Source organism: Salvelinus sp. IW2-2015, linkage group LG14, assembly GCF_002910315.2.
Source record: "Salvelinus sp. IW2-2015 linkage group LG14, ASM291031v2, whole genome shotgun sequence".
In the NCBI taxonomy this organism is placed as follows: domain Eukaryota; kingdom Metazoa; phylum Chordata; class Actinopteri; order Salmoniformes; family Salmonidae; genus Salvelinus; species Salvelinus sp. IW2-2015.
Genome location: NC_036854.1, coordinates 37,237,980 through 37,259,997, shown reverse-complemented (window position 1 = coordinate 37,259,997; position 22,018 = coordinate 37,237,980). Strand labels below are relative to the sequence as shown.

The 22,018-nt window shown below is 40.7% G+C and overlaps 1 protein-coding gene across 2 annotated transcripts; it reads left to right on the top strand.

Annotated features, from left to right (window-relative positions):
• Window positions 1–102: 102 nt before the first annotated feature.
• LOC111973005 (alpha-amylase) lies at window positions 103–17,087 on the top strand. 2 transcript variants are annotated; one of them, XM_070446683.1, is made up of 12 exons: window positions 103–415; window positions 611–775; window positions 2,692–2,889; window positions 3,442–3,588; window positions 11,170–11,376; window positions 11,545–11,775; window positions 12,134–12,267; window positions 12,624–12,746; window positions 12,824–12,923; window positions 13,085–13,206; window positions 14,734–14,859; window positions 16,332–17,087. In XM_070446683.1, the coding sequence occupies exons 2-12, from the start codon at window positions 770–772 to the stop codon at window positions 16,522–16,524; spliced, it is 1,587 nt and encodes a 528-aa protein (XP_070302784.1). In that variant the 5' UTR covers window positions 103–415; window positions 611–769; the 3' UTR covers window positions 16,525–17,087. The 2 variants fall into 2 exon arrangements, with proteins under 2 accessions (XP_070302784.1, XP_023855896.1); XM_024000128.3 differs by lacking the exon at window positions 2,692–2,889 and having other exon boundaries at window positions 104–775.
• The last annotated feature ends 4,931 nt before the right edge of the window (window positions 17,088–22,018 follow it).

Below are 22,018 nucleotides of genomic sequence, written 5' to 3'. Positions count from 1 at the left end.
ACATGTTACATAATCACACAATGTCAAATTTGCCTAATTAGAAAATATAAATATGAATTTACACAATTTTGTATCATTGGTGAACTATCTGTAGGGTCACAGGAGTTTTTAACCTCAGAGAAAGTGAGAACTGAACAGGAAAGAGAGAGTAGGTAAATATAGACAGTGAAAGCAATTTGAAATCTGAATTGGCTGTGAGCTGCAGCAACAGATGGTGGTGTCAACGCTGTAGACTAGAGTAACACACTCCTGACGAGACGAGACAAACAAACAAGCAAACAAACACGGACTGTGAGAGATGCTGGTAGGCAGGGACTGAGTCCGTAAACTTGGCTGTACCCTGCTGGCTGTACTCTGGATTCATGATGATTGCTAGATTTTATTGGGGATGGAGCAAAGTGCACACTGGAGGAAGGTGAGCAGTGCAATTAAAACAGACATTGTTTATTATTAAAGTCACGTTTCTTGTATTGTCAGTTCCATGCCTTGTTTCATGAAGATAATCAGTCACCCATTCATATCTTAAGCACCGATATATGGTATTCGCAATGTATGGTAGCGTTTGCATGACTTGCAACTACTGGTAGAGATACTGACCAGGGTATCTTAGTTACTGCCCACCGAGGGTGCCTGATCTGTGGGCTTCAGAAGAGGAACAGCTCCCTGCTTTAGGGCCTGTTATAAACAAGCCCCTTCAAATGCTGTACAGACTGGCTGTGTTGTCTGAGAAGCAGCTTGCAACTGGACTGCATGGATCTGATGAGCAAACATGAAGGTGAGTCATTTAGAACTATAGGCTACTGCAGATGTGGTATTGAATGATACAAACACACTAGTTACAAATATCTGGTGCGACAGGCCTTTACCACTYCCAAGATTTGTGAACAGACAAACTAGTATCCTTTGCAAATGAATGCTTTTTTTCTTGAGTTAATGTTTTCTATTGCATTGAAACATTTGTTCAATCATTCCCATGTAATTGGTTGTAGGACTTATATTAGTGTTCGTGAGGTTTCTTTATCTCACGTTGAGGTTTCACTAGAGGCCTTATGGAAGCAGCAAATGTGTCTGTAAAATTTCCATATTTTGACTAAACGTAATACMTGCAAGACAAGGTGGGATCTTTTTTGTCGCTGAAATGGATTATGCGACAATTGCGGTTGAAACGCTTTTGTGCGGAATTGTTWATATAAAAACCATCCCATTAAAGTTGTAGTCACGCGATGTTTCAAGTTACCACCACGTGGAAAAACATGCCGCGTTTATAGACAGATGGAATAAATTGTGAACTTTATAACTTATTTCGTGACATKATTTATGGTGGTTAGGTGAACGGCGATGAGCTTCATGCACATTTCCACTAAATATCGAGGGTGGGCTATTTGATTTATGCTGGTGACATGATCGGTGCTTGGCTGCCAATAATAAAATAAAAGTGATCTGGCGTTTATCTAGCCCAAACGCCGGTTGATGGCGCTATTGAGTCGTTTCATTTATTGTTCAAGTGAATGCATGCATTGCTATAAACTTGTATCCGCTGTGGATCGGTTCGTGAATAAACAGTCTTCATTCAGGCTCCAAATACATATATTTCCTTCTAAATTCGATTGAATGAAAAGGCGAAAAAATACGGAAAATATTACTACTTAGTGATACAACATTTTCCACCAGCATGTGACGAATGCCTAGTCCCGGATATTGCGTTCAGTCAATCAGGTTGCTGAAGTCTGTTGTTTACCCCCTGGCTGAACTAGGGAAGCATTAGCCATAGCATGGTGATGGAAAATGGTGCTTCGTAAAGAACGTCTGCATATTTTCCCTTTTTTATATATTTTTGTCTTCTCGCCATTAAATCGAGTTAAGGAGGTAATAGTCATCTCTGCAGCCTGAATATAATGTTTTATGTACAAACCGGTCCACAGGGAAAACCAGTGTATAGCTCCTATGCATGCATTCCCTTTGTACAGTAAGATAAAACAATTTAATAATGCTGTCTGCCGGCCTTTTTATCCATATCAGTTTTTGTGACAACCATCGGTAGAGTTGAAAATGTGATGGAATTCAGTTTAACTTAGATTTTTTATTGCGTACATGGGAACTTAACCACAAAAGTGTATATATATATATATATGTGTCGGAGGAAACAGTTCAACTGACGACCGGGAGTCAGCTTGCAGGCGCCGGCCCTGTCACAAGGAGTCGCTAGAGCATGATGAGACAACAAAAGCCCCACCGGTCAAATATATATATATATATATATGTGTCGGAGGAAACAGTTCAACTGACGACCGGGAGTCAGCTTGCAGGCGCCGGCCCTGTCACAAGGAGTCGCTAGAGCATGATGAGACAACAAAAGCCCCACCGGTCAAACCATCCACTACCCCGGACGGCGCTGGGCCAATTGTTCACAGACCAATGGGGCTCCCGGTCACAGCCGGTTGTCCGGTGCATTGCTTTTGACCGCTGCGCCACCCAGGACCAAAAGTGTTTTTTTAATGTATACTACATTATCACTCACAGCCTTTTATCCACAACAAGTCAGTGTTGATGAACWCCCCTCTGGAGGGAACATTTGCATATCGTTTTTATGCAGATTTTAGAATATTCACATGAAAATCTGTTTTGCCAGTTGGATGGAAACCTAGGTATTGTAATCAATTAATCATTCACTTGTGTCATTGCCTCCACCAGGTAAAAGCTAAACTTTGTGGCTGCCTGTTGGCTCTGGGTCTTGGAGTAGGCCTCTCCCAGTACCAGTTTAAAAGTCACACAAAGCATCACATCCAGCAGGGCAGGTCAACCATAGTCCACCTGTTTGAGTGGCGCTGGAATGACATAGCTGAAGAGTGTGAGCGATATCTGGGACCCAATGGATTTGATGGAGTGCAGGWAGGCTCATGTGTTTTTCTACCAGGCAACAGTACAGTCAAATCACATTGTATTTCTGTTGGAAGACCGCTTCTACTTTTAAAGTCTATTACACCATTTAGGTATAAGATCTGATGACCCAGCCTCCACTGTTAACACTACTGATAATATAGATAATATGTACATACAGTATAGATGCACGTCAATGGAGGCTGCTGAGGGAAGGACTGCTCATAATAATGGCTGGAATGGAGTCAATGGAATAGTATCAACCACTTGTGTTTGGTACCATTCCATTAACTCCATTCCAAACATTATGATAAGCCGTCCTCCCTTCAGTAGCCTCCGCTGGAATGGAATAAATGGAACGGTATCGAACACATCAAACATATGGAATCCARGTTTGACTCCYTTCCATTGATTCCATTCCAGCCATTACAGTGAGCCCGTCCTCCAATAGATCCTCTCACCAGCCTCCACTGATGCACATGCACAGTAGGTATTCCTCATAGAAATGACTGATAATTGATACATTTTACAGACTATATTCTTCATAGAAATGTCTTTTACTAGATCTCCCCTCCCAGTGAGAACGTGGTGGTGACTAAACCATGGAGACCGTGGTGGGAGAGGTACCAGCCAGTCAGCTACAACCTCTGTTCCCGCTCTGGAACCCAACAGGAACTCCGAGACATGGTCTGCAGGTGCAACAATGTCGGGGTAATGATGATGGAACATGATTCCTTTGAATTCATTTATAGAAGGAAAAATGGACATGGTTATATACATTTTGAGAAAGATGTCTTGGTTCAATCATTTCTCATCTCATTTGTTGTCATCTCATTGGTTATGCAATGGGTTATTGCATAATGGGTTATGCAATGGATTGCTTGAGAAGAGACATAATTTAACTCATTTGTACGAGAGGGATGTACCAAATTTCTGTTTTAATTGTTAGGGAAGGAACACAACTGCCTTCAGATACTGTACTGCATGCGTTTTGACCTCATTGTGTAAATATATTTGAATAGTGTGAACAAGAGCCTTCTATTAAGACACAACATGTACAGTGCCTTCAGAAAGTATTCACACTCTGACTTTTTCCACATAGTGTTGTGTTACAGCCTGAATTTAAAATGGATTAAATTGAGATTTTGTGTCACTAACCTACACACAATACCCCAAAATGTCAAAATTMAATTATGCAGAAATGAGTCAATAAGTATTCAACCCCTTTGTTATGGCAAGCCTAAATAAGTTCAGGAGTAAAAATTTGCTTAACAAGTAACATAAGTTGCATGGACTACAATAATAGTATTTAACAGGATATTTGAATGGCTACCTCATTTCTGTACTTCACACATACAATTATCTGTAAGGTCCCTCAGTCTAGCAGTGAATTTTAAACACAGATTCAACCACAATGACCAGGGAGGTTTTCCAATGCCTCGCAAGGAAGGGCACCTATTGGAAAGAAGGGCACCCATTGGTACAGTTGATGGGTAAAACAAAAAAGCAGACATTGAATATCCCTTTGAGGATGGTGACCTTATTAATTACACTTTAGATGGTATATCAATACACCTAGTCAAGACAAAGATACAGGTGCCCTTCTTAACTCAGTTGCCGGAGAGGAAGGAAACCGCTCAGGGATTTCACCATGAGGCCAATGGTGATTTTAAAACAGTTACAGAGTTTAATGGCTGTGATAAGAGAGAACTGAGGATGGKTCAACAAAATTATAGTTACTCCACAATACTAACTAAATGACAGAGTGAAAAAAAGGAAGCCTGTACAGAATAGAAATATTCCAAAACGTTAATCTTGTTTGCAATAAGGCACTAAAGTAAAACCGCAAAAAATGTGTCAAAGAAATGAACTTTATGTCCTCAGTACAAAGAGTTATGTTTGGGGCAAATCCAACACATCACCGAGTACCATTCTTCATATTTTCAAGTATGGTGGTGGCTGCATCATTTTATGGGTATGCTTTTCATTAGCAAGGAATAGGGAGTTTTTTTAGGATAAGAAGAAACAGAATAGAGCTAAGCACAGGCAAAATCCTAGAGTAAAACCTGGTTTTGTGTGCTTTCCAACAGACACTAGAAGACAAATTCACCTTTCAGCAGGACAATAACCTAAAACACAAGGCCATATACAGTTGAAGTCAGAAGTTTACATACACCTTAGCCAAATACATTTAACTCAGTTTTTCACAATTCCTGACATTTAATCCTAGTAAAAATTCCATGTCTTAGGTCAGTTAGGATCACCACTTCATTTTAAGAATGTGAAATGTTAAATCACWCTCTCTACTATTATTCTATTTCAGCTTTTATTTATTTCATCACATTCCCAGTGGGTCAGAACTTTACATACACACAATTAGTATTTGGTAGCATTGCCTTTAAATTGTTTAACTTGGGTCTAACATTTTGGGTAGCCTTCCACAAGCTTCCCACAATAAGTTGTGTGAATTTTGGCCCATTCCTCCTGACAGAGCTGGTGTAACTGAGTCAGGTTTGTAGGCCTCCTTGCTCGCACACGCTTTTTCAGTTCTGCCCACACATTTTCTATAGGATTGAGGTCAGGGCTTTGTGATGGCCACCCCAACACCTTGACTTTGTTGTCCTTAATCCATTTTGCCACAACTTTGTAAGTATGCTTGGGGACATTGTCCATTTGGAAGACCCATTTGCAACCAAGCTTTAACTTCCTGACTGATGTCTTGAGATGTTGCTTCAATATATCCACATAYTTTTCCTACCTCATGATGCCATCTATTTTGTAAAGTGCACCAGTCCCCCCTGCAGCAAACCACCCCCTCAACATGATGCTGCCACCCCCGTGCTTAACGATTGGGATGGTGTTCTTCGGCTTGCAAGCGTCCCRCTTTTTCCGCCAAACATAACGATGGTCATGATGGCCAAACAGTTCTTTTTTTGTTTCATCAGACCAGAGAACATTTCTCCAAAAAGTACGATCTTTGTCCCCATGTGCAGCTGCAAACCGCGGTCTTTTTGGAGCAGTGGCTTCTTCCTTGCTGAGCGGCGTTTCAGGTTATGTCGATATAGGACTCGTTTTACTGTGGATATAGATACTTTTGTACCTGTTTCCTCCAGCATCTTCACAAGGTCCTTTGTTGTTGTTCTGGGATTGATTTGCACTTTTCGCACCAAAGTACGTTAATCTCTAGGAGACAGAATGTGTCTCCTTCCTGAGTGGTATGACGGCTACGTGGGCCCATGGTGTTTATACTTGTGTACTATTGTTTGTACAGATGAACGTGGTATCTTCAGGCATTTGGCAATTGCTCCCAAGGATGAACCAGACTTCTGGATGTCTACCAATTTTTTTTCTGAGGTCTAGGCTGATTTCTTTTGATTTTCCCATGATGTCAAGCAAAGAGGCACTGAGTTTGAATGTAGGRTTTGAATMTCATCCACAGGTACACCTCCAATTGACTCAAATGATGTCAATTAGCCTATCAGAAGCTTCTAAAGCCATGACATCATTTTCTAGAATTTTCCAAGCTGTTTAAAGGCACAGTCAACTTAGTGTATGTAAACTTCTGACCCACTGGAATTGTGATACAGTGAATTTAAAGTTAAATATTCTGTCTGTAAACAATTGTTGAAAAAATTACTTGTGTCATGCACAAGGTAGATATCCTAACCAACTTGCCAAAACTATAGTTCATTGACAAGAAATTTGTGGAGTGGTTGAAAAATGAGTTTTAATGACTCCAACCTAAGTGTATGTAAACTTCCAACTTCAACTGTAGACACTGGAGTTGCTTACCAAGACGTCATTACATTTTCCTGAGTGGTCTAGTTACAGTTTTGATTGAAATCGGCTTGAAAATATATGGCAAGACTTGAAAATGGCTGCCTAGCAATGATCAACAACCAACTTGACAGAGCTTGAAGAATTTGAAAAAATTATGTGGAAATGATTTACCCAGACTTACCCAGAAAGACTGACAGCTATAATCGCTGCCAAAGGTAATTCTAACATGTATAGACTCCGGGGTGTGAATACTTATGTAAATGAGCTATTTCTGTATATTCATTTCTCCAAACATTTGCAAAAATGTCTTAAACATGTTTTCACTCTGTCATTATGGGGTATTCWGTGTAGCTGGGTGAGAATTTGTATTTACACTGAGTAATAATATAAATGCAACAATTTCAATGATTTTATTGAMTTTTATTGAGTTATTGAGTTCATAAAAGGAAATCAGTCAATTGAAATATATTCATTAGGCCCTAATCTATAGATTTCACATGASTGGGAATACTGATATGCATCTGTTGGCAACAGATTCCTTAAAAAATAGGTAGGGGCATGGATCAGAAAACCAGTCAGTATCAGGTGTGATCACCATTTTTCTCATGCAGCGTGACACATCTTCTTCGCATAGAGTTGAGCAGGATGTTGATTGTGGCCTGTGGAATGTTGTCCCGATCCTCTCCAATGGCTGTGRGAAGTTGCTGGATGTTGGCAGGAACTGGAACACACTGTCATACACGTCAATCCAAAACCTCCCAAACCTGCTCAATGGGTGACATTTCTGGTGAGTATGCAGACCATGGAAGAACTGGGACATTTTCAGCTTCCAGGAATTGTGTACAAATCCATGCGACATGGTGAAAATTTAGGAGATGGCGTTGTATGAATGACACGACATTGGACCTCAGGATCTCATCACATTATCTCTGCATTCATATTGCCATCGATAAAACACAATTGTGTTCGTTGTTCCTAGCTTATGCCTGCCCATATCCAGGGTTGGGTAGGTTACTTTCCAAATGTAATCCGTTACAGTTACTAGTTACCTGTCCAAAATTATAATCAGTAACGTAACTTTTAGATTACCCAAACTCATTAACGTAATCTGATTACATTCAGTAATTTTTAGATTACTTTCCCCTTAAGAGGCATTAGAAGAAGACAACAATGTATGTCACAAATTAAACAACATCTATTGCTGGATAAATCAATGTTTAAGTTTATATAGCAGGCCACATATGGATGTTACATTTTACTTTATGGGTTGGTTAATAATACGATWKAATTATATCTTTACATTAAAAACCAAAAGTCTTTCAGAATTCCAGTCATTCCAATAAATGTTACACCCCTTGATCTTCAAAAATAGGACTTGGAAATATGGAAGTATAGATTAGCCAAATTGTTTTACCTGAGCATAACCCCAAAACTAAGGATGTATTAGCCAGGCCTACTCTATTGTTTATGATTTTGTTGTTATGGAGGACTGACTGGGATCATCGATTTGAGTTGAAAAATAAATGTTGTGCTCATGGAATGGCATGCTTTGAGCACTACTGCAAAGGGCTATTTACATGTTAAAAATGAATGTCATATGCTGTATTTGCTATAGGCTTATTGTTTACCTTTTTGTTGGTCACACTTTGATATCTTGATAATGCAGCTGTTTAAAGGGCAAATTTACAGATGAAACAATAACAAAACGGTCGCCCCGCCTCTGTTTTGGTAAAACGCTGAGGAATGGGCCTGGAGAAATGTAACCACTCTCAGATGAATAGACATAGCTATGGATGCAAGGACTGACCTTCCATTATATCAAAATTATGGTTTTAACCATGTTATGAGGCTATACATTGTTTGTTTACATTTACAATGTTTACAAACATTGTGTAATATATATAACAATACCATTCAAAAGTTTGGACACACCTACTCATTCAAAGGTTTTTCTTTATTTGTGCTATTTTCGACATTGTAGAATAATAGTGAAGACATCAAAACGATGAAATAACACATTTGGAATCATGTAGTAACCAAAAAAGTGTTAAATAAAATGTCATTTACATTCTTCAAAGTAGCCAAATGATAGTCCCACTAAGCGCAAACCAAATGGGATGGCGTATAGAATGCTGAGGTAGCCATGCTGGTTAAGTGTACCTTGAATTCTAAATAAATCACTGGCAGTGTCACCAACAAAGCACCATCACACCACCTCCTCCATGCTTCARGGTTGGAACCACACATGCAGAGATCATTCGTTCACRTACTCTTGGTCTCACAAAGACACTGCGGTTGGAACCAAGTCTCCTCTGAACCGTTGATGTTGAGAMGAGTCTGTTACTTGAACTCTCGGAAGCATTTATTTGGGCTGCAATTTCTGAGGTGCAGTTAACTCTAATGAACTTATCCTCTGCAGCAGAGGTAACTCTGGGTCTTCCTTTCCTGTGGCGGTCCTCATGAGAGCCAGTTTCATCATAGTTCTTGATGGTTTTTGCGACTGCACCGGATTGACTGACCTTCATGTCTTCAAGTAATGATGGACTGTCATTTCTCTTTGCTTATTTGAGCTGTTCTTGCCCTGATATGGACTTGGTATTTTACCAAATAGGGCTATCTTCTGTATACCACCCCTACCTTGTCACAACACAACTGATTGGCTCAAACGCATTAAGAATGAAAGAAATTTCACAAATTGACTTTTAGCAATGCACACCTGTTAATTGAAATGCATTCCAGGTGACTACCTCATGACGCTGGTTGAGAGAATGCCAAGAGTGTGCAAAGCTGTCATCAAGGCAAAGGATGGCTACTTTGAAGAATCTCAAATATAAAATATATTTGAAGGTGTTTAACACTTTTTTGGTTACTACATAATTCCATGTGTGTTATTTCATGGTTTTGATGTATTCGCTATTGTTCTACAATGTAGAAAATAGTAAAAAATAAAGAAAATCCCTGGTATGAGTAGGTATGTCCAAACCTTTGACTGGTACTGTATATATATATATATATATATATATATATCATTTATAATTCCAAAAATGGATGTAGCAACTACAGATTGCCCCTTTTTAAGTCTATCAAAAGTGTGTGAGTTTGAGCATGTGTCCATTTACGTCTATGGATGTATTTGTTTTATCAGCATGAATTAGATTGCGTAATAAAAGCCCTACTTTTATTTCATAGTCTGGGATACGCATATATGCAGCTGTTGCAAGAGCGCATTTTTCAACGGCTGTCCACTGGTTTCAAAAACAATAATTGATAGGCAGCTTAAACTTCTTGAATTCAACCATTATTGGGTTTAAATACACATTTAGATTTATGAACAGCCATCCACAACAACCACAATCCGTAAGGCGCATATCATAACCCCACCGCCACCATGGGGCACTCTGTTCACAACGTTGACGTCAGCAAACCGCTCGCCTACACAACGCCATACACGCTGTCTGCCATCTGCCCGGTACAGTTGAAACCGGAATTCATCCAGCGTGACAGTGGCCATTGAAGGTGAGCATTTGCCCACTGACGTCGGTTACGACGCAGAACTGCAGTCAGGTCAAGAGCCTGGTGAGGATGACGAGTGTGCTGATGAGCTTCCCTGAGATGGTTACTGATAGTTTGTGCAGAAATTCTTCGGTTGTGCAAACCCACAGTTTCATCAGCTGTCCGGGTGGCTGGTCTCAAACGATCCCGCAGGTGAAGAAGTTGGATGTGGAGGTCCTGGGCTTGCTTGGTTGCATGTAGTCTGCATTTGTGAGGCCGGTTGAGCGTACTGCCAAATTTTCTAAAGCAACATCGGAGGCGGCTTATGGTAGAGAAATTAACAAATTATCTGGCAACAGCTCTGGTGGACATTCCTGCAGTCAACATGCCAATTGTACGCTCCCTCAAAACGCAAGATGTCTGTGGGATTGTGTTGTGTGGCAAAACTGTGCATTTTAGAGTGGCCTTTTATTGCCCCCAGCACAAGGTGCACCTGTTATAATGATCATGCTGTTTTATCAGCTTCTTGATATGCCACACTTGTCAGGTGGATGGATTATCTTGGAAAAGGAGAAATTCTCACTAAAAGGGATCTAAACAAATTTGTGCATTTTTGTGTGTATGGAACATTTCTGTAATCTTATTTCAGCTCATGAAACATGGGACAAACACTTTACATGTTTTCTATTTTTGTTCAGTATATTTAATCCATTTTGAATTCAGTCTGTAACACAAGAAAATGTAGAATACGTCATTGGGTGTGGAATACTGAAGACACTGTATAAGATATAAATAATATTTAAATATTAAGTTCTGGTGTGAATTTCAGGTATGCATGTGGATGTGAACACTTGCAGGTGGGAGCACGGCTGCACTGTACTAAATGCCCTTAGGTCTCTCATTGTAGATCCATTAAAATAGCGTGAACTACAGCTATGAATGGATGTGATATCCCATTGAATAGTGAAATACATTTGTGCTTCAGTATTAGTGTGGTTATGAACACATCTCCCTCTGCAGGTGAAGATCTATGCAGACGTGGTCATTAATCACATGTGTATGTCTGGCGCGGGCGAGGGGGAGGGCAGACGCCGTTCGACCTGTGGCTCATACTTCAATGCCAGCAAGAGGGAGTTCCCATCTGTGCCCTACTCCGCTTCCCACTTCAACGATGACAAATGCACCACCAGCAGCAGAAATATTGAGACTTACCAAGACATTTATCAGGTATTATTTCAGAGAGAAAATAAGAAGGATAACTCCTTGTAAATACCACTAGACACTGATGGAGACGTATTATGTTCTCTCTCTGCAAACCTCTTTTTTTTWAATAATGTAATGTAATATAAACCCAGAGATCATACACTGTATTGCTTTGGCATTTCAACCCACCAGGTGCGTAACTGTCGTCTGCTAGGTCTTCTGGATCTGGCGCAGGACAAGGAGCATGTGAGGGAGAGGATAGTGGACTACATGAACAGACTGGTGGATATGGGTATAGCAGGTTTTAGGATGGACGCATGTAAACACATGTGGCCTGAGGACCTGAAGAACATCTACAGCAGACTTCACAACCTCAACACCACCTGGTTCACACAGGGATCCAGACCACTCATTTACCAAGAGGTTGGAATGAGAAATGTCCATATGTTGACTTATTGTACTTGTATTATGTATTTAAGTAGGCTATGTATTCTGTTGTTTTAGCCTGAATGGTATCYTTTTTGATTGCTTCCAATATTTTTTATGTACTGTGATTTGTCCAACCTGCAGGCTAGTCTAGCAAATATTATATATATATATATACTTTTTGTCATGAGTTTCCTGTAAGTGTCAATTAAACATTAATGCTGCAGATTTAGGAATTTATCGATCAGCTTCTGACACTGAAGCTGTAGGCCTACTGGGGGCACCACGTTTACTTGTGTGATTTAGCAAAAACACTACATATCCAACAGCAACACATTCCCATTTTCTCTTCAAGATTATCGACCTCGGTGGCGAGCCGATAAAAGCGACAGAATACTCTGGACTGGGTCTTGTCACAGAGTTCAAGTATGGTACTATGCTGGGCTCTGTCATCCGCAAGTGGAACCAAGGGAAACTCTCTGACCTCAAGTATGATATAGTATGCCTSCCAAATGGCACCATATTCGCTATATAGTGCCCTATGTTCCCTGCTGGTCAAATCTAGTGTACTATGAATGGAATAGGGTGCCATTTGGGGGACACACACATAGTACAACATATTGCCATGGTCTAAGAATATAAATATGGCAGATTATATATCAGCAAATTATCAAATATATGTTGAACCCTCAGCATTAATGACTAAAGTATATTGTCTAGGTTACTACGTAACCCTGGTTATCTGATGGAGAGAACGAAACATCACTGAAAGAGAACCAGCTTGTGATACTGTGAGAATTCTGACTATTCTGAGGTGAAAATTAGCTTCTACTCTGTTGTTTCAGGACGTGTGGTGAGAGCTGGGATCTGCTGCCCTCAGGCGAGGCATTGGTGTTTGTGGATAACCATGACAACCAGAGAGGGCACGGTGCAGGAGGGGCCTCCATCCTCACCTTCTGGGAGCCCAGGTAGGGACAAATACTGTAGAATCTGATTATAGATGTTGTATAAGTATAGACAAATTATTTCTATCATATATCCTCAGAATGTATAAAATGGCTGTGGCTTTCATGCTGGCCCATCCCTATGGAGTTACGAGAGTGATGTCAAGCTACCGGTGGGATCAACATGTTGTGGATGGAAAGGTATGCTTCTGACAGTCTAAAACTATATAAAAAAAAGTTCTGGTGACTTAAACTGTTAAACCGCAACACTTTAGATCTTTAACCTCACATTGTGTATGACTATGGTCAATGTGACCGCTCGCCTCACGGTCGTGCTGTTCGTCTTGCTACCTGTCTGTTAGGACCAGAATGATTGGATAGGTCCTCCCAGCTTCCCTGACGGCTCCACCAAGCCTGTCCCCATCCAGCCAGACGGCAGCTGTGGGGAGGGCTGGGTGTGTGAACACAGATGGCCCACAATCAGGTGACAGTTTACACCTCCAGATCTCAGTCAGTCAATCATGTTGAATAGTATTGTACTGACCTACTATAAAGGGTAACTTTATTTGAAGGGTACTTTAACAAGTACTTCATAACGCGTTCATAAGCAATATGAAGCATTCTTAAAAAGTGTGTAAGCATCTCAAAATGTGGTTGTTGACATAATTTTTAGGGATAGGAGTTCCGCTAGCGGGACAACTTCCGGTGATACTGGAGGGCGCGCAATTCAAATAAATAATCATAAATATTATGGATTTTAAACATTTATGTACATATAAGTGTGTTATATCAGCTGAAAGCTTAAATTCTTGTTAATCTAACGGCACTGTCCGATTTACAGTWGCTATTACAGCGAAAACATAACATGCGATTGTTTGAGGACGGCAAAATATTTTTCCGCTGGCACAGGTTTCATACATTTACAAATAACGATTAAATATTCACTTACTTTTTGAAAATCTTCCTCAAATTTGTCATCCTAAGGGTCCCAGCTATAATATATAGTGTCGTTTTGTTAGATAAAATCCTTCTTTATATCCCAAAAAGTTTAGTTTGCGCCATCGATTTGAGTAATCCACTCGTTCAACATGCAGAGAAAGGAATCCGAAAATCTACCCCTAACTTTGTATCAACAAGTCAAAATACGTTTCTATTTACTCCTCAGATACCCTAAAATGTAATCAAGCTATAATATTTCTTACGGAAATTAGTATGTTCAATAGGAAACCGATTTTTGCAGGTGCGTAATTTCTTCATGGTGCGCACAAACACGAATTTCCAAGACTGTGTCCTTCTGCTAAAGCTYATATTTCTTGTTCGTTTTTGAAGTTACAATCCTGAAACCTTGAACAAAAGCTGCTGACACCCTGTGGAAGCCGTAGGAATTGCATCCAGAGACAAATTTTTCAATATGACCATACTCTTGCATTTCTAAGAGGATGGTCTCTCCAATTCTTTTTATTTCCAGTTGGTTTTTCTTTGGATTTTCTCCTACAATATCTATTGTGTTATATTCTCTTACATTATTTTAACATTTCTACAAACTTCAAAGTGTTTCCTTTCCAATGGTACCAATTATATGCATATCCTGGCTTCAGGGCCTGAGCTACAGGCAGTTTACTTTGGGCACGTCATTCAGACAGGGTGGCCCACAATCAGGTGACAGTTTACACCTCCAGAACTCAGTCAGTCAATCATGTTGAATAGTATTGTATTGACCTACTGTAAAGGGTAACACTTTATTTGAAGGGTACTTTAACAAGGACTTCATAACACGTTCGTAAGCAATATGTAAAGCATTCTTAAAAAGTGTGTAAGCGTCTCAAAAATGTGGATGTTGACATAAGCATCTTATGAAAGTGTTATATGAAGTTTTAATGTAGGTCACCTTCGAACAAAGCGTTGTCCATCCAGTAATGTGAGTATTTTCACCTGGTCAATGTACAGTTATTTTGTATGTGTGCTTGATGGTGATTATTATTTTGCTGAACTGCTCTCTCTCTCCTTGTAGAAATATGGTGATGTTCCGTAATGTTGTCGATGGAGAGCCGTTGTCTAACTGGTGGGACAATGGGGGGAACCAGATAGCTTTTGGACGAGGCAACCAAGGCTTCATAGTTATCAACAATGATAACTGGTACGTTTCACCATATGGAAGAAGTTGTAGATAATACATTAGCATATATTTCAATGAATGCCATTAACTTCTCTGGGATATGTGGGAAGAGAGGTCAGCGCCGAGCCATAGAAAAACATACAGCCATTTTCACAAAAGTGTCACAAAAGACAGAAATAGCGTTATAATTAATCACTAACCTTTGATGATCTTCATCGGATGGCAATCCCAGGACTTCATGTTAGACAATAAATGTCTGTTTTGTTCGATAAAGTTAATCTTTATGTCCAAAAACCTCATTTGAAATTGGTGCGTTATGTTCAGAAATGCATTGTCTCAAACAAACATCCGGTGAAAGTGCAGAGAGCCACATCAAATTACAGAAATACTCATCATAAACATTGATGAAAGATACAAGTGTTAAACACACAATTAAAGATAAACTTCTCCTTAATGCAACCGCTGTGTCAGATTTCAAAAAGGTTTACGGTAAAAGCACACCATGCAATTATGTTAGGTCCGCGCCTAGCCACAGAAAAACATACAGCCATTTTCCAACCGAGGAGAGGTGTCACAAAACTCAGAAATAGCGTTAGAAATATTCACTTACCTTTGATGATTTTCATCGGAATGCACTCCCAGGAATCCCAGTTCCACAATAAATGTTTGTTTTGTTCGATAAAGTCCATAATTTATGTCAAAATACCTCCTTTTTGTTTGCGCGTTTAGTCCAGTAATCCAAATGCACAACGTGCAGATTATACTACTAAGTCCAGACGAAAAGTCAAAAAGTTACATTACAGTTCGTAGAAAGATGTCAAACGATGTATATAATCAATCTTTAGGATGTTTTTATCATAAATCTTCAATAATATTCCAACCGGACAATTCCTTTCTCTTTAGAAATGAAAGGGAACGCAGCTCGCTCTCACGGCCACGCGCGAGACTTAGCTCATGGCGTTCTGCTGGTTCAAACAGCTCTTATTCGCTGCCCCTTCATAGTAGAAGCCTGAAACAAGGTTCTAAATACTGTTGACATCTAGTGGAAGCCTTAGGAAGTGCAACCTGACCCCATTTACACTGTATATTGGATAGACAAAGACTTGAAAACCTACAAACCTCAGATTTCCCACTTCCTGGTTGGATTTTTTCTCAGGTTTTTGCCTGCCATATGAGTTCTGTTATACTCACAGACATCATTCAAACAGTTTTAGAAACTTCGGAGTGTTTTCTATCCAAATCACTAATTATATGCATATTCTAGCTTCTGGGCCTGAGTAGCAGGCAGTTTACTCTGGGCACCTTATTCATCCAAGCTACTCAATACTGCCCCCCAGTCCCAAAGAAGTTAATTAATTTGTTAGAGGACATTTGACGGAATTGACAAATACTAAAAAGATGATCTCTGAATGGGTAAGGAAATCAATTCCATAACCTAGTAGTCATCCTGCAGTACTTGTTTGTAACACTTTGAGCTATTTCCTATTATTCAGTTCCCTGGATGTGATGCTGTACACCGGCCTTCATGGAGGAACCTACTGTGATGTCATCTCCGGTCAGAGGTCAGGGGGGCGTTGCTCGGGGAAACAGGTGACCGTTGGAGGGGACGGGAGAGCACACTTCACCATCAGCCCCTCTGACCCGGACCCTGTCATTGCCATTCACACGCACTCTAAGCTAGAGTAGCAGCTAATAACACTGCACTTTATACCACACTGTGATATTATAGTTTGTGTATCATTACTGTATTTCAAGTGGTCTTTCTATCGAGGTTTGGAAAGATGATGATTAAGAAATAAGGCACGAGGGGGTGTGGTATATGGCCAACATGTGGTATATTGGCCATATACCACAAACCCCCAAGGTGCCTTATTGCTATTGTAAACTGGTTACCAATGTAATTAGAGCAGTAAAAATACAATGTTGTCATACCCATGGTATACGGTCTGATATACCACGGCTGTCAGCCAATCAGCATTCAAGGCTCGAACCACCCAGATTATACTACAGTTGGTATACTGAAATGTCATGTGTTATTATGGCTCATATCAATTTGGGTCGTGAAATGCAAACAACAGCTGTGTAAAAACATCATCAATGTTAATTTTATGTCAGATGTGATCATGCACTATAGATTCTGCATGACTCTTCAAATGTAGTGTTAATATACATACATTTACATTCATTATATACTGTATGTGTTATCATTTGTAAAATACAATTAAATGTCCAGTTTGGAAATAGATCAAGTTCCGTTTTTATTTTTACTGACAACTTTCATGTAGTTTTTCTAAAGAGACCTGGCCATGGCACAATGATGACAAAACCAGTTTTACAACCTCTCCTAATATTGCTGATGTGGCTTCACATAGTGTGTAAAGAGAACCCAGCCAACTCTAGAGAGTACTCTTGTAATCAGTTTAACAAGACTTTCCTGGAGCAAATCTGTCAATTCCAAGGTGTGCTTATTCATTATCCAACGAGTGATGGCTTTACTATGCATATTTTATGGCTTTAAACCCTGCAAGTTTCATGAAGTTGTCCAAATGAGTAGCATTTAAAACTGAAATGAAGTCATTCATTTTAATCATTTATAGTGGATGTCTCTGATAAGCATTAGCACCATGGTCATCTGTTTTTGCTTCAGCCAGGAGCTGCTTTTCAATAATGCTGCCCATTGATAAACAACTTTGTAGTCACGGAAAGAGACAGAGAGACACACAGAGACACAGACAGATGGAGAGAGACACACAGAGACAGACAGATAGAGAGAGACACACACAGAGACCGAGAGAGAGAGACACACACACAGAGAGATAGAGAGTCACAGGTAGAGAGAGTGTGAGAGACACACACAGAGCAGAGGACACAGAGAAATAGAGAGAGAGTCACAGAGGGAGAGAGAGGGAGAGAAACACACACACAGAAGAGAGAGACACAGAGAAATAGAGAGAGAGTCACAGGAGGGAGGAGTGAGAGAAACACACACACAGAGAGAGAGAGAGACAGAGCAATAGAGAGAGAATCACAGAGGGAGAGAGAGTGAGAGAAACACACACACAGAGAGAGAGAGAGAGACACAGAGAGACCGAGAGTTAGAGAGAGAGTCACAGAGGGAGAGAGAGTGAGAGAGAGACACAGACACAGAGAGAGAGAGACAGAGAGATAGTCACAGAGGGAGCTTCCTCATTCAACCAAACATGCTTGTTATTTATTCAGAGGGCTTGGTATAGACATAACACCATAGCTGTGGTACAGTACAGGGCTTGAATTATGCAATCCTTCACCAGCAAAACAACAACACATGGAACAGACATGTCACACTCTCTACAGTAAACTCAATGCATGTGTTGAGAGTACAATGGGGTGGTGTTGTCACATTAGGCTGAGGAATATTCTCACTAGACCCAGCTTGGGAGCACACACAGGCAGCATCTGTGATGCCTTCCCACACACACACACACACACACACACACACACACACACACACACACACACACACACACACACACATATCAACACACACAGCATGCTAACGCTACACAGCCCAACACCAGTCCCTTCCTCATCATTCGTCCGGCGCTGTCTGAACCGCCAACTAAATCTCGGCCTCATCTTATCCACTGTAACCTTGCTTATTCCCCGTAGTGGCATTAGTAGAGCTGTAAAAGCATTTATGGGGGGACAAATGCGGAAGAGGCAATCTAAGGCAAATATATATGTCCTGCCTGTTGATTTCTCAGGGCCAGAAGGGTGTGGGCAGTGATCAGTATGGATATAACTATTCCCTGGGTAACTCTTCAGGACTAACGTAAGGCGACCGAGCAGCATGCCAAACAGCACGGCAGTGTGTGTGTGTGTGTGTGTGCCCGCTGTGACACCATGGTTTTAATATGGCTCAGCTGGCCTTCGGCTCCAAGACAGCCGGTAAGGCGGGCCGGTATCCATCTATGAGTGTGTATCATTAGCCCAGACCTAGTGGGCCTGACTCAGCTGTGTGTGTGTGTGTGTGTTATTATTTTATTAGGATCCCCATTAGCTGTTGCAAATGCATCAGCTACTCAACCTGATACAGAACAATAATTGACAAGAACAGCACTACACACATTTAAAATATATCTTTTTATTTATTTAACTAGGCAAGTCAGTTAAGAACAAATTCTTATTTACAATGACGGCCTACCGGGAAACAATGGGTTAACTGCCTTGTTCAGGGGCAGAACGACAGATTTTTACCTTGTCAGCTCAGGGATTCGATCCAGCAGCCATTTCGGTTACTAGCCCAACGCTCAAACCACTAGGCTATCTGCCGCCCCCAAATAAAAATATAGAAATGAAAAAGGTCCTGTAGTGACACTGAGAAAGCAGGAAGATGTATGTTCTAGGCCCGCATTGTCACATCTATCATAGATGCATATCTGTTTACATGCAACTTATTCAAGTGTGTGTGCATTTGTGTCAGGGGTTAACATAGCCATCTACTGTACCAGCCTTTGTTTTACAAGATGTTCAGTTTGACCTGATGAACAGACTGAGTCCCAGGCCTGACTGTGTTTTGAATGTCTTACAGGCATGATAACACTCTTGGYAATGTGAGTTACCACCCACTGGCTCTGTAATACAGGCATAACAACATAGAAATACAATTCACGAAAATAGTCAAGTCATTTCTGTCGAGCCTGTTCAAACGAGAATGATCAAACTGATAGGGAGTGCAACTGAAGGTATTGCATGAATAAAAAATATTGCTATTGCCTCTGAAATTATACAATCCACTATCTGCTATCTACTAAACCATGTGTAGCACCAACTACCGTAGTGCAACATGTCGCCATTGAATATTGTAATCAATGAGATAGTGTCTCCAGCGATTCCCTTCAGAGCACAGATAATAATGTTTTCCCACATCTGAAAAGCAAATGCTTCCTTTATTAATGGGATGAATTATGGAACATAATGTTTATCTTTATCTCCCACCTAAAGGGGGATTCCTCATAGGGGACGTAGGAAGATGACCTGACAGCATACTGATGAAGAGAGAAAGGGAGGGAGAGGATGGGAGAAGAGAAGGAGAGGGAGACAGCGTAAGAGAGGAGGAAGATTCTTAAGAAATTGCTCTCTGCTAAGAAGCTATTTTTGTTTTGGACCATTTTAATTGAAAACAATCACAGTAAGGTACTTCATTTTTACCCAGAGATGATTTGATATTGAGATAAAAACGGCTGCATTGGACCTTTAAGCGAGAGATGTCTAGCTTTTCTAGCTCCCGGCATGCGAAGCTCCAGACAGGTATGCATTACTTTGGTGCCTCAAACCTCAACAGAACTTTGCTAAACTTTTAACCTTGTGCTCTGCTCTCTCGTAGCGTGTGTAGAGAGAGCAGCCGGACGGCCTGGTCTCTTATAGAAGTTGGGTAGGAGCCATCGCAGGGTGATGATGTATCCTGGGATTTCCACCCTCAATATTGTCCAGGAGATCGATGTGGTGAGTAAACCTTCGCTGCACAGTGTGCAATCGGCTATGAGCCTAAAAAAATTAACATTTCAATTGAAATAATCCAACAGGTTTTCTTTCGCCGTTCCAGAGTCAATAACAAAAGGGTAATCTAGGCCCACTGGTAGAATTAGATATGAATCCTTAAATAAAGATGAATTAAAGCAACAGGAACGTAGAGAGACGTATGACCTTGAAGAGTGAGATGTTTGAAGAAAGTCCTACTTATTTCTCTAGAGAAAAGTTTCTACGCGAAACGCATGTACAAGATTCGGACCTGGGTTCAAATACTATTTGAATTTATTTCAAATTCTTTAGCTGTCCTTGATTGAGCTTGCCTGTTGCAAAGGCTACAGTAAACAAAGTATAAAAACATTTTTATTATAGTATTTGAACCCAGGTCTGACAAAATCCTATCGAGTTCCTACAAACTCACAACTCATTTCTGTGCATTACATTGTCAAGCCTGATGGTGTTCCCCTCAGCACCCGTATGAATTTCAACACTGTTTTCTCAGTCATGAACATTAATCCAGTCTCTGCCCTCATCGCCTAGGCCAACTGGTCTTTGTAACGTCTGCTCGCGTCACCAACCATGTTGATAGACAGTCGACCAGCACCTGGTAATTAGCCATGAATATTAGCTGGGAGGGAGCAGCCCAGCCTGGGTAATTTCATCTAATGCTCATCTAATGCATTTACATATTCCTGTTAATTCACCACTGTGTGATTGAGAAAGCTGTGTGTGTGTGTGTGCGTGCATACTTTTTATAAGTGTGTGTACTTTGTGTGTGTGTGTGTGTGTGTGTGTACTTTGTGTACTTTGTGTGTACTTTGTGTACTTTGTGTGTGTGTGTGTTGTGTTGTGTGTGTGCACTTCCCACTTCCAATGAGCCCCCATAAATCCTAGGTCTTTGCTCTGTTATATATTTAGGAGCTGGGGTGTGCCAGACTGGACTCACTCAGACATATGAAGGGAGAAGTCAATCACACATTACATAGGGCGATTGAGCTGCCTCTTAGCTCTATATGAGAACGGGTAGCTGAGCTGTCCCTTCATTTTGATGAGATCTAGTATCCCCTCCTGTCTGTTTGTCTGTCCATGTCTGTAAGTCAGGCAGTTTCCCAGCCAACAGGTTTATCATCTAAGCCTCTAATAATCTTCCTTGTTTTATGAGAGGGTCAAGTTAAAATAAAATGGCAGATCAATTTAAAGGGCTCCGCTCTCTTGTGTTTCTCAATCGTCTGTGGTCTCAAAGTCACAGACGTGCAATTTGTTTTGCAATTTTGAGAAATAATAGCTTTTCCGTGGTCGTCAGTGTGTGTGTGTCAGTTACCCTCGGAATTGCATTACGGAGGTTTGTTTAAACGGGAGCAAATCGATACCATGCTACCTTCAGATACCCTCCGTCTCTCTCTCTCTCTCTCTTTGTGTCTGCCATAGCAACAAGGCTTATTGATCCAGGTCTGCTGCACATATGAGGCATCCCACTGTAGCATCTCCATCTCTCTCTCTCTCTGTCAGCATTCTCTCTTTTTTTGTTCTCTCCTCTCTCCCTCTCTCCCTCCCCTCCTGCTTCCTTCCTCTTTCTCTTCCTCCTCATCCTCTATCTTTCTCCCTCTCTCTCTCTCTCTCTCTTCTCTCTCTCTCTCTCTCTTCTCTCTCTCTCTCTCTCTCTCTTCTCTCT